The sequence below is a fragment of the Corythoichthys intestinalis genome, chromosome 17 (assembly GCF_030265065.1).
Source record: "Corythoichthys intestinalis isolate RoL2023-P3 chromosome 17, ASM3026506v1, whole genome shotgun sequence".
Lineage (NCBI taxonomy): Eukaryota > Metazoa > Chordata > Actinopteri > Syngnathiformes > Syngnathidae > Corythoichthys > Corythoichthys intestinalis.
Genome location: NC_080411.1, coordinates 30,566,635 through 30,580,432, shown reverse-complemented (window position 1 = coordinate 30,580,432; position 13,798 = coordinate 30,566,635). Strand labels below are relative to the sequence as shown.

Genomic DNA, 13,798 nt, shown 5'->3' with positions numbered 1-13,798 from the left:
TATTTTACTTTAAAAAGGTAACAGTAACAGCAAATATTCAGATTTTTAAAAAAATGTTCAAATAAAAAAATAAAAATAAAAACGTAAATGTGATTTTTATTCTTTACTATTTAAAAAAATATATAAAACATATATCTCAAATTAAAAAATATATAGATGCATGAACATTAACAGCCAATCCTCCCACTTTAAATAAATTGGATGTTTATCGTGGTCAATGGGAGGCAATGAGTTATAAAATGTAAAATGTAAAATGAAATAGAATCAGCTTTAGAGTGTTATTGGGGGAGCATAACAAAAGTGTATTTCTGGTTTTATTCATTAATTTTCATTAATTTAGATTTTATTAACATTTGAATTAATTTTAGTAATAAAAAAGTATGAAATATATTTTAAAAATACAAAATACAATAATAGTAATTATTTTAAAAATATTTCTTCATATATATTAAATCAAATGTATTTCTGTGCCCCTTTACAAAAACCCGAAAGGTCCTCAAAGTGCTGACATATACAGTATGTAATTATAATAAAGACCTGGCATCTACATTTGTTGGTATCACATTTTGGGTCATGTAGGCCATACCTCTATACCAAATGTTAAAATTTGATTTGTACACATATGTGGACACCAGGTCTATTTTTTGATTACCAAAAATAACAACTTGCTCTGTTAAGGGTTAATGGATGCTCTGTGCATGCTGCAATAACCAGCATAAACAAATAGATTACGGTCAAAGTAGTTAAATGTAGTTGGTTGCTAAATTTTACTTAATAATGGGCAGATACACCAGAGATGCAGTGATTTGTATACCTTTACATAAGCAGGTACAAGTAAATTATCTGTAACATGCACTCGACAGCAGAGTAACAGACAAACAAATGAGGTTCACTTTTATTTTACCATCATTTTACATAGGAAAAGCAACTGTTATCGCCCGACTCTATTCACATATTGTAGCTCTTGATTTCTAAGTGATTCATATTTTTTACAAAACAAAAAAAGTATAAGGGAGCATAAACGCGCTAACATCAGATCTGGGTTTTAGTGCAGTCGTGAAAACCTGTTCACACACACATACAAAATACACAATCAATGAGTCGCATGTCAACGCTGGACACACATGCTCCAAAAAGTGTCTTGACACCTCAGCTAAGACACACTAAGCAGGTGCATTAAGGGTAAAGGCAAAAAGATGACAACCAACGAGCTGGTCTCTAAAATATAACAGAAGCGGCGAGGATTCAAGTTTTTAAACGTTTTGGAAGATTTCAGTGAAGAGTGTTTTTGTGTGAAAAAACCTGGAAGTGTGGAAAAAAAGACTAGTTCACCTGCCCTGACAACCAAAATGATCAAAAAAGCTGAAAAACATCATTCTGTCTGTTCACTTCAGTATGCCTTCAGATATTGTCACCACTAAATAGGTTTTCACAAATAGTTTAAATAAATAGAGCTCCATTGTCAGAATTTAAGAAGAAAAAAAAAAACTCACACCCCGACACGCATTCACACGTAATACCTAGGACATATATGATGAAAGACAGCGTCCGTGATCATTTCAACCAAGCGTTGGCGTTAATTAGCAAAGCCAAAAGTACCAAATGCTAATGCATCAATCTCCAAAAGGTAGTGTCAACTAAACAGAAAAGAAAAATAAGGGTGTTCCAGAAAAAAAGACCTCCTCTTGTGCGAATTGCCACTCAAATTTCAACCAGATCTGTGAAAACTCCAGTTTTAGTTGAAGAATGACATTCACGAGCAATGAAAAGGCATTTTGTGAGTTAAGAGTAAGCCCGAATGCAGTCGAACAAGAGCCTGCAATGAGCATTTTACAGGAAAGTCAATTTTAATACACTAACTGGAATGCAGATTTGGACTCATCAAAGAAGTGGAAGGCAAAAACGGAAGGAAGACATGTCGTGTTTCAGGCAGTGCACATACTCAACATAGAATCAATGTTTGAATTCGTCGAAATGTTGTTTTTCTAACACAAAGCCAGTTTTGTTTGCCTCAAACGTACACATTCCTGATTTGAATCTAATAGAATATTTGCCAAAGTCATTTTCAAACTTAATGACACAATCTCAAGTACGGTAATGGTTGCCCAAAAATATTTTTCTTGGTGTAGATTCCTAGTCATCCTGTCACTGGAGTCTTGAATTTGTTGGGTTTTTATTTTTCCCAGTTTCACACGAACATTGAAAAAATATTATTACTCTACTAGGCTACCATGGTCATAAGATCTCAATTTTTTTAATGGAACACCCTGCTCTACAAACATTCGTAAAAATATGTTCATAAATAGTGGAGAGCATCTCAAAGGTGACTTGAATGATTGACACTTTGTACCGTCTGTAAAATAAAAGGGGAAAAAATGCCACAATTCAGCAGCTACTTTATTACAAAACAGTGAAAATGTCTAATTGAAATATAAAATTAAAATGGAATATGGCCCCTTTAAGAAGATGCGCACGCACACACATCCATGGAGTCCTTGGCAAAACATACGTCGCAAACACGCACACCCAAAATACTGTTAGTGTGATCCAATCTTAACAAGAGGTCGTCCAAATCAGAGCGTTGTCCAGTTGATGTCCAGAGTCTTGACCTCTCGCGAGCAAAACGATTAGCAGCAGCAGGTCAAGCTCGGAAGGTATCGCCAACCCCCGAAAGACAAAAACAAAAGAACTTTCCCTGTCGTTCACGTGAGAAGCAAGGAGAATTAACCAGTTCTGGAAGTGCACACGGATGTCCGTTCATCACCTACTTCCAATCCCAGTCCATCAGTGAGGCGAGCACTGTTGTCTCTGTGGTTTTAGTCTTTCGCCTTCCCCCGTGCCCTCAACCCGCATATCAAAACGCTTTTTTTCCTTCCCTTTCATAGATCACCGCTCCGGTTCTGACTCCAGCGCCAGAGCCCGCTTGCGCTCCCGACATTGCTTCTTATGGGCGGGCCAGTCCCTCTGCTGGCACTGTGAGCCACAGTAGCGCGCCACCTGACAGCGGCCGCAAATGTTGAACTCTCGAAGCTGTGGACGAAAAGCAAAAATCAATAACAGGTTTCAAACATTTTGTTCCTTAAAAATAAAAATAAAAAACAATACATTTAATGCCCTGAGCTCAAAACTAGCATTTTGGTGTCTGGTTTGCTTCCTCTCTCAATGCATATGCTATGAAACATCCCAATCAATGCTTTTTTTCTGAGCTTTGCTGTGAAACTGGGAAAAAAAAAAACATCTTATGCAGTGAGATGACATTATATTCCAGCCATCAAATCTTAAATAATCCACAACCAAAGTACAGGGTGTCCATACAGTCTCTTAACCATTTCAAAAATTAAAAATGCAATTGATTAGATATTTTATTCTGATTCGTTCTATTGTATTCAGCGTTTATTGAAGTTTTTTTTTTACCTCTATTAATACACTTCTACATGGGCACCATTAGTTGCACGAAGCACATCAAGACGGTACTCGATTTCTTGCCATGTTCGATGTAGCATAGCCTCATCAATTGTGCCAATGGCATCAGTAATCCTTCGCTTAAGGTCAGTAATGTCCCTTATCTCTGTTCGATACACGATATCTTTAACATAGCCCCATAGAAAGAAGTCCATGGGGGTGATATCTGGTGAACGTGGCGGCCAAGGAATTGGCCCAACCCTTCCAATCCATCGGTCTCTTGCTGAAAAATGATGGTTGGTTGAAGGGCATTCAGTTGTGGTGCCACATATTCAGTTAAAAGGTCAAGGTAAACATTTGCAGAAGAGTCATTTGTGCTTCGTGCAACTAATGGTGCCCATGTAGAAGTATATTAAAAGAGGTAAAAAAAACTTCAATAAACGCTGAATACAATAGAACAAATCTGAATAAAATATCTAATCAATTGCATTTTTAATAATTTTTTGTAACGGTAAAGAGACTTTATGGACACCCTGTATTCTTCCTCTGGTAAACGTGCACCTAACAAAAGTAATAATAATAAATTAATAAGTGTTGCACCGATACTACCGGTATATAAGACTGTGTTTTTTGCATTGAAATAAGACTGAAAAAGTGGGAGTCGTCTTATATTCGGGGTCTATACATTACACCCATTCACGACGCTAGATGGCTCCAGATATCATTGAAGTGAATGCTGAACTTGAGGAGTAATGTTCTGTCATGACAGATCTCAGCTACTCTCAAGTTTAACCAGTTTGCATTATTTTATTGCAATGTTTTTTCTTATTTTCTAATTTCTTTGTTTCAAGACTACAGTTACAGTTAGACCCCACTTTGATGGTTAATGCAGTTATTGCAATTTTGTTGTTTTATCACAATAGATTGGTTTATTTACATTTCAAAAACCAGAAGCTATTCATTTACGAATGTGATTGCACTTTAGTTTACATATTTAAATGTTCAGATATTAAGATTTGAATGAGGCAACATGCTTTTTCTCTCAAATATATTGTTATAATCATTTGTTTCAGATGTACTGTAATTATTTTCCGTATAAAAATTAATTTGGTGTTCAAAAACTATTTTTTCCAAACTTGAGTCTTGAAAAATAGGGGGTCGTCTTATAATCAAGGCCGTTTTATATTCGGGCAAATTCGATGTTAGAGCCTATAAATGGTGTATAAATGTACAGTAATACCAGCCAAGATTTAACGTTTTATGAACATTGACATTGACATGAACATCTATATAGATGTTCGCTTTGTTAGAAGGTGGTAAAACAAGGGAAAAGTAGACTAGTGAATGTGTGTTGTCTCCTACAAAAAGTGATTAGCACTTGAGCTAAGCTAACGTACTTTGACTGTGTGCTCAACAGATTTGTATTAGTCTTTTTTTCCCCCATTTCACAAAGGTTTTTGAACAGTGTTCGACCAAGCCATGATAGTAATTATTTTACATTTGAGTATGCAGTAATTTAGTATTACAGTAAAAAAAAAATACTGTATGTATACAGGATATATATATTATATATACAGTGCCTTGCAAAAGTATTCGGCCCCCTTGAACCTTGCAACCTTTCGCCACATTTTAGGCTTCAAACATAAAGATATAAAATTTTAATTTTTTGTCAAGAATCAACAACAAGTGGGACACAATCGTGAAGTGGAACAAAATTTATTGGACGATTTAAACTTTTTTAACAAATAAAAAACTGAAAAGTGGGACGTGCAATATTATTCGGCCCCCTTGCGGTAATACTTTGTAGCGCCACCTTTTGCTCCAATTACAGCTGCAAGTCGCTTGGGGTATGTTTCCATCAGTTTTGCACATCGAGAGACTGACATTCTTGCCCATTCTTCCTTGCAAAACAGCTCGAGCTCAGTGAGGTTGGATGGAGAGTGTTTGTGAACAGCAGTCTTCAGCTCTTTCCACAGATTCTCGATTGGATTCAGGTCTGGACTTTGACTTAGCCATTCTAACACCTGAATACGTTTATTTTTGAACCATTCCATTGTAGATTTGGCTTGATGTTTTGGATCATTGTCCTGTTGGAAGATAAATCTCCGTCCCAGTCTCAGGTCTTGTGCAGATACCAACAGGTTTTCTTCCAGAATGTTCCTGTATTTGGCTGCATCCATCTTCCCGTCAATTTTAACCATCTTCCCTGTCCCTGCTGAAGAAAAGCAGGCCCAAACCATGATGCTGCCACCACCATGTTTGACAGTGGGGATGGTGTGTTCAGGGTGATGAGCTTTGTTGCTTTTACGCCAAACATATCGTTTTGCATTGTGGCCAAAAAGTTCAATTTTGGTTTCATCTGACAAGAGCACCTTCTTCCACATGTTTGGTGTGTCTCCCAGGTGGCTTGTGGCAAACTTTAAACGAGACTTTTTATGGATGTCTTTGAGAAATGGCTTTCTTCTTGCCACTCTTCCATAAAGGCCAGATTTGTGCAGTGTACGACTGATTGTTGTCCTATGGACAGACTCTCCCACCTCAGCTGTAGATCTCTGCAGTTCATCCAGAGTGATCATGGGCCTCTTGGCTGCATCTCTGATCAGTTTTCTCCTTGTTTGAGAAGAAAGTTTGGAAGGACGGCCGGGTCTTGGTAGATTTGCAGTGGTCTGATGCTCCTTCCATTTCAATATGATGGCTTGCACAGTGCTCCTTGAGATGTTTAAAGCTTGGGAAATCTTTTTGTATCCAAATCCGGCTTTAAACTTCTCCACAACAGTATCTCGGACCTGCCTGGTGTGTTCCTTGGTTTTCATAATGCTCTCTGCACTTTAAACAGAACCCTGAGACTATCACAGAGCAGGTGCATTTATACGGAGACTTGATTACACACAAGTGGATTCTATTTATCATCATCGGTCATTTAGGACAACATTGGACCATTCAGAGATCCTCACTGAACTTCTGGAGTGAGTTTGCTGCACTGAAAGTAAAGGGGCCGAATAATATTGCACGCCCCACTTTTCAGTTTTTTATTTGTTAAAAAAGTTTAAATTATCCAATAAATGTTGTTTCACTTCACGATTGTGTCCCACTTGTTGTTGATTCTTGACAAAAAAATTTAATTTCATATCTTTATGTTTGAAGCCTGAAATGTGGCGAAAGGTTGCAAGATTCAAGGGGGCCGAATACTTTTGCAAGGCACTGTATATATATGTGTATGTATGTATAGCACAATATCAGCATCAGCCAATACCACACAGCCAGGTATCGGAATCAGGAGCTAAAAATGGTATCGGTGCAACACTATTTCTACTGTAACTGTCCAAAATTTTAAAAATATTTTATTTATCTATTTATTTATCTATTTATTTTAAATTTCCCCCAACTGCCAGGAAAATTTTAAATTGTACTGACAGGAAAAAGGAACAACAACAACAAAAAACTCATAATTTGGAACAGTGTTGATTTCCTTCACAGTTAAAACTCACCCGCCTCTCGATGAGCGAACAAGGCGGGTAGTGGCACTCGTAATATGTGCATGAGCACTCCTCTTCTTCCACCAGTTCGCCGTTGGCATTATAGTAGCGCGTGCGGCTCAGCTCCAGGTATTGCTCCTCCACTGGGTCGGCCGGAACTTGCTGGATGGCCAACCAGTAAAGTGACTGTTCCCTAGATAGGCGAGGAAGAACAAAATGTGTCTAATGACAATAAAGAAATTATGAATAAAAATGAATAAAGAACAAAGTTAGCGACCCCAGCCGTCTATTAAAGTGGTACTTAAAATAACACCATATAGATCGATTTAAAGCATGTAAAATATGGAATCAAGCAAAAATATACCTTGTGAATTGTACAAAATATATAAAAATGATGCCAACATTTTGTTAACCCTTTCAGGGACCGTGGGCACTCGACAGCTATTCAAAAGTTGACAATTATGACCCATAACCTATTTTTGGCCATTTAAAAAAATTATTATGATTTTTAAATTTTTTTATAAAAATATAAATATATCTATATCTATACATTAATACCATGTTAATAAAAGCTAAAATAATAGTCATAGTATTTAACCCATTGCATGCTATTGACAGCAATAAATTTCTAAGTAATCTAAAATGGGAAGACTTGCCATGAATGCTCATTTTTCAGTGCCATTGACAACGCTAAGTGTTCAATCCATTTTGATGTCCTCCCAGTCAAAAGTCTGAATATTACCACTATCAACTTGATTATAAAAAAAATTCAAGGTAAGCAAGTTTTAAACATGTTGTTGCTGTATTTTTGGGATGTCAAGGGATATCTTGAGCAATTTCCCCACGAGAATGCAGTTTCGGTAGCAAGTCAAGCATGCAGCCGCAAAAATCTCAAAAACACGCTGGCTAGCTTCAAAATAAAAGCCCAATAAATCATGCATAACATGAAGTAATACTGGATAAGGCTATAATTTTGAAGTTGTTCCACTACTCCGGTCATGGCACTACTTCCACCTGTTACGTGAGCGCAAACAGTGTTTTAAAAAAGAAATCAGTATGATATGAGCGCTAACAGTGTTTGAAGAAAAAAAAAAAAGTGAAGCCTTGGATAACAGATTCCTAGCCTCACAATAGCAGATGCACAGCTCGACAATCCATGTATCTCTGGAATACTGTCAGATTTTGTACCGACTGAGGAGATTGCTATTGATAAGCTTGTATATCTTGTCCTAACGAACAGATGGAATCAGTCTTTTTTTCACTCCTCTAGTAACCCCTTCACATCAATCATCATGGATGCTCCAATCATAATTTCCCAGCCTTGCCTTTGCTTGCTGGAAATCTCTTCCGGTTTAGGACTCCAGCCGACAGGGACGAGTCGCAGGTTGTCTAGACGGTTGTCAACAGTCACAGAGTTGATGTGGATGACTTGAAAACTCGGGGCGATTCCTCCTCTATGCTTCTCCCTGACAAAACGAGACAAGGAGTGACATGGTAAAACTACATCAATTGTACATGCAGGTGTGTCATCTAAAAAGTAGTTAATGACCTAATTGTCAAGACAAAGGCGCTACATAGTTACAGTTTATTCAACGGGCAGTCCTAAGACGAACTTACGACTCACCAAAGCAGCTCGTGCAGCGGTCTTCCTGCCCAGCGTCCTTTGCCAATATCAAAAGCGTAGGCAAAGATCTTTGCTCCGTTGCCGTCGGCATCAACCTCCATGCGTGCCTGGGAGCACATTACACAATTTCACACAAAGTGCAAGAATGATGGAAAAAGCTGCATTGTCAGTAGTACCAACCTCAAAGGCGTAGTTTTCCACAAGAGGGATGTCCTGCTCATCAATAAGTGTGTATTTTGTCTGAGGGAGCAAAATTATATAAGTGAGATTGCATTTCAGAAGGCCAATAATATACACTGGACAGTGCAGGCATTGAATTTCCTCTTTGTTTCACGAGCCAAAATTCTAGTTATATGTCAGCCTCAAATACATCCCTGCTCAAGTGATGTAAAGGAAAAAAGGGAGCAATAAAGATATTGTTATACCTTTATGTAATGGATGCGAAAGTTATTGGGGGTCGGATGAGACTGCGAACGGATTTGTAGTGCCTTCATCCCCTATTGAATGTAACCGATACAAGCAGGTGATGTACATATCGGGAAATTTCACACCTAGTGCTGCCAAAATAACATGGCAGCTGAACTGCCAGCCTGGGCTTTTAGCTCAGCGGTTAGCACGCCTGACTGCCATGGTGACGGTACTGGTTCAATTCCCAGATGAAGTGAGAATGAGAAAGTGGCACAGTGACATTACCACCACTATCAGACCGGCATTGTGTAATGGATTGGGAGCAACGTCTTCAGGAGGTGTAGGAAACTGACGCGAGGGTTCCATGCATGTCGAGAAGCTTCACATCCAATGTGCTGGTGGCCTAGCATCTAGCGTGGGCTTTTAGCTAAGCGGTCACCACACTCAACTTTAATACTGACGCTGTACACTCAACTTTAATACTGACGGTGTATCTTCAATCCCTGGGTGGGATGAGAACAAGAAAGAGCACAGTGACGTCACCACCACCACCAGAGAAGTTACACTTAAATGTGGCCATGGAGAGCCTCATTGACCAAAGCACTTCTAGCCATTTTAAACAGTTGAATCAAAACATTTATGAGGCCTCCCTCCCGCAATATAAAATAACTTCAGCTTCTTAGTTTGGAACAGTGATTTTTCTGGCACAATTGCAAGTTATTGGAATAAGTCTGTTGACACATAAACTAGCTGGTGGTTAGGATGCTCAGCAGAGAATGGAACGCCGTTCGACAAACTGATTGGGTGCATTCTACCCACCAGCAAGGAAGGAGAAATAAGTTGCCAATTCAAACAAATACATGTGTGTGGGCATACGTAACATGTAAGACGAACTAGCATCCTTTTTTAGGTTGCATAATAGAGCTATCTATTATGTCTATTATGACAGTTTATTGTAATACGGTTTCAAATCAATTAATTGACAAGCCTAAAGTTAGTGTTGTCCCAATCTGATACTATCTGCATTGGCAACCCATCTAGTTTTTACATCTTTTCAACTCCATCAAATTTTTCGGCCGATGTAATTCAAACATGTCCGCTGTGTGGGACTACTTCTCTTTAGGAACCAAAGAGTGTTTAAAAAAAAAAAAAAAAAAACATCTTTTTTGGTATTGCCTAAAAATAAAGCTATAACACCAGCATTGGATTGGCATCAACAAAACATCCTGAAAAAGAATATGATCAGAAAAGAAAAAAAGCAAACACAAAAAAACTAGTGTTTAGAAAGTGCGGACAACGTTTTGACTTTTCATGATTTTTGAGGCCTTATTTCGTTGAATCACACTTCGAAAAAAAACAACAAAAAAACAGCTTTGCCATGGTTTTTAACGATACTTTTCAGTGATGTACGGAAATTTACAAGACATACTTTCACTTCACTGCAACTTTGTAGATAATATTTTGATTTTGCATTGATTTATGAATCCCTCAAAAATATTCAAATGTTCTATTTTATGAATCTAGATCAGTTTGATTCAGCTGTACGGTTTTATAAATTGCTAAGATGATAAAATATTTAAATCATGGTCGATATCAATGCTTTTGTTTTATCATTCCCTCTTGTGTTTACATATTCAAAGGTTTACGCACAGTTACAAAACTGCAGTATCTGATAGTACTTATTCAAACATGATAGAAGTTACTTTTTACAATTCAACACGTCCACAGACAGACCAGTCACGTTCCATCTCCTGCCCGGGGTCCCTCAGGTGGGTGGGGTTACTTACATGTGATATCTACCCGAGAGACCTCCGCCCTCCCCGGGCATGCCGTTTGTCAGAAGCACGGCGTCATCCGCATGACACACGGGTGGAAACATGCGACGTGACAGCCAAACAGTACACGATGATGCCCGCTAGCCGGCTCTTGTACTTAACAACATTCGCCACATCGTGTTTAATGACCAGCACACATTTACCAACAAGAAATACGTAAATGTGGGGGACACCTTATGAAGACAGGGTCCATTTGCTCAACAACCCGACTTTTTGTCGAGTGAGAGCAAAGATTTCAGACGGCGTCTGGGCAATGGCTTCCTCTCCGTAATCCAAATGTTGGTGCTAGCGTGGCCATGCTCGTCGTCGTGTCGGTAATACGACTCGTGGCGGGGAAAGAACAACGTTTGGCTTGATAACTGCGACGTGGTTGAGTCGCAGCAAACGAAACAGGCCATTTTTGCAACAATATTTTAACAATAGCCAAAATGCCGACAACCCCTGCTAACGCTATCGTTAGCATTTCAGCGCCTGATGCGTGTGGCGGCGGCGGTACTGGCAGTAGACGACCCACCGTTGCCTTCCCCAAATCCGTTCAAACGAGGCTAAAGTGTTAACTTTATAAGATAATCACTAGGGGAATCACGTAAAATATTTGTTACACTCCCAGGACAGTTAATTCCAGCTCTTTTTTCGGTTCCACGGGCCCTCCCCCAGCCGCACATGGCCATCCCGGGATGGCTGCTCACCTTCCCGGCCACACGGCCGAGCCGTACGATCCCCAGCTTGAAGTCCGACATCGGAAAAGAGCGAGGTGTGAGATCCAACCCGGTGTTAACGACGGGGGAGGCGAGACGGCCCCCTAAAGCCCCGTTTCGATGCCGTTAGCGTTAAGTAGCTTGACGTCAGGCGGGACTCCGGGTCTCTCCGGCGGTTGCCCGGCCTCGGTGACACCGCTGTTGGCGCAGGAAAGGAGGGCGAGCTCCGGCGGGGGGCAGGGCGACATCAGACACTTATCCAGCTGGCCAATCAAAATGAACGTTACGTTTTTTGACTCACTCGCTTCCGTCTATATGCCCAATAGGCACTAACTCTGGAGCAGGACCGCCCATTTTACGTATTACGTCATCACTCTCGTGACCGATCCCATCCATTTTCGCGCGGAATAAGTGATAAATTGGGTGGGATTTGTCAGCCACTTGGTTCTTTTTTTTTTGCGTACGTTAACGCTACAACTCGGTGATTGACGTCACGATGGATGACGTTTGGTTTAAAAGCATCCCTGACGCAGGTGGTGTGCACCAAATGCTGCCATTCAGTCTACTGCAGGGGCTTTAAGCAACACCAACATGTAAAGGCGTTCCTCATATAAATATCTTCAAAAAGTTACAGTCATGTGAAAAATTAGGACACCCCATTAAATATTCAGTTCTTTATTAAATGTTCACATATCAATGTCTGATCTTGTTATTCTTTATCGCTGTAAAAAAAAGTGATTTAATTGCAGGAAACAACCAGTGGCGGAGCTAGACTTTTATTCTTGGGGTGGCCAGGGGGTGGCCGAGGCTATTTCAGGGGGTCCACAGACTATAACAATACATTTGTTTCTTGACTTATCAATTGCAATCAGAGTGTCAAATGTTGAAATGTACATACTAAGCACACAGGTGATGAGATTTATGTATATAATTTATTAACTTGATAATAACTATTTTTTACAGAAATGGTGAAAATGCACCAACACATTCACAGTTACTCATACGACCCCCCCCCTTCTCTCTTATCAGTCCATCTTATGAATAGATGATGCAATTCATCATGCAAATCATTTGTTATAATTAGTCTGAATTTGTATGTCATTATCAGTGTTGTTAATAACGGCGTTACAATATAACGGCGTTACTAACGGCGTTATTTTTTTCAGTAGTGGGTAATCTAATTAATTACTTTTCTCATCTTGGCAACGCCATTACCGTTACTGAAGACGGGAAGGCATGCGTTACTATGCGTTACTATATTGGTCGAAAAGTCGAGAGGGAGAGGGAGAGGGAGAGTGGAAAAGTCTGAGGGAGACGGACTCACCGAGACGACAGAGCAGAGCAGGAGCGGGGAGGAGGCAAGAAAGTTGTGACGCCGAGCAAACGCGATGCTAGGTAGCTCCAATAATACATGTTGTACCCGATAGCCTTCAAACTACGCCCGCATGTTATGGTAGATATGGTAGACATGGTAGATATCACTTGTACTGTATATAGATATAACTAGATGCAAAATGACAGACATGGCACTAAATGCGTTAGTAGACAGGCGCCATCTTAAAGCAGTAGGCTTTTTAGGACGGCTCTGTTGTAGAGAACCTTCCTAGCGAACCTAAGTAACTTTTTATCTAAAATACTTCTAAATCGGCAAAATCTTGACTTGAATCTATCTTTCAATGATGAAACAGTTTTAAAACTTTCATATGTCGAAAGTAGAGAGAAGGGAACTAATGCAATAATGGGAGCAATTTTAACAACTTTTAACAGTTGATTCAGGGTAAAGGGTAAATTAGGGTAAAGAATTGGGCTCGGGCCAATTGTACCAAAAACCTCCACAAAAAACTTCACATAGTGTGGCCAATGTTTTTTTTTTTTTTTTTTTTTTTTTTTTTTTTTTTTTTTTGAGGGGAAAAAAAAAAGTAATTATCACCAATTACTTTGCCAAGTAACTAATTACTCTTACATTCAGGTAATTGAGTTACGAACGCAATTACTTTTTGGGAGAAGTAATTTGTAACTATAATTAATTACTTTTTTTCAGTAAGATTAACAACACTGGTCATTATGTCACTAAATTATTTCCAGGAGATTGTAGATAAGTGATGTATGCAAAATAATTAATCCAAATATTTTAAGATAACTATTAAGATAAATATATTTCCATACAATGGCTTCCATACTAGTGGTATGGAAGCCATTGTATGGAAATATATAGTAGAACTACTACTATAGAACTAAATATAAAAAATTAAGTTCCATACTTTCCATACTCACATAGGAAACCTGTATCTGAAAAATGACTGCTGAAGTGAGCATGTGACTGCTTCTCAGACCAGAGAAGCTGCTTCTCTGCTC

The 13,798-nt window shown here is 39.0% G+C and overlaps 1 protein-coding gene across 1 annotated transcript; it reads right to left on the bottom strand.

Moving 5' to 3' along the window:
- Window positions 1-873: 873 nt before the first annotated feature.
- zmynd19 (zinc finger, MYND-type containing 19) lies at window positions 874-11,669 on the bottom strand. Its single transcript, XM_057818115.1, has 6 exons — window positions 11,435-11,669; window positions 8,683-8,742; window positions 8,503-8,609; window positions 8,204-8,344; window positions 6,891-7,071; window positions 874-3,030 (listed from the first exon to the last, which is right to left on the bottom strand). The coding sequence occupies exons 1-6, from the start codon at window positions 11,483-11,485 to the stop codon at window positions 2,887-2,889; spliced, it is 684 nt and encodes a 227-aa protein (XP_057674098.1). The 5' UTR covers window positions 11,486-11,669; the 3' UTR covers window positions 874-2,886.
- Window positions 11,670-13,798: the final 2,129 nt, after the last annotated feature.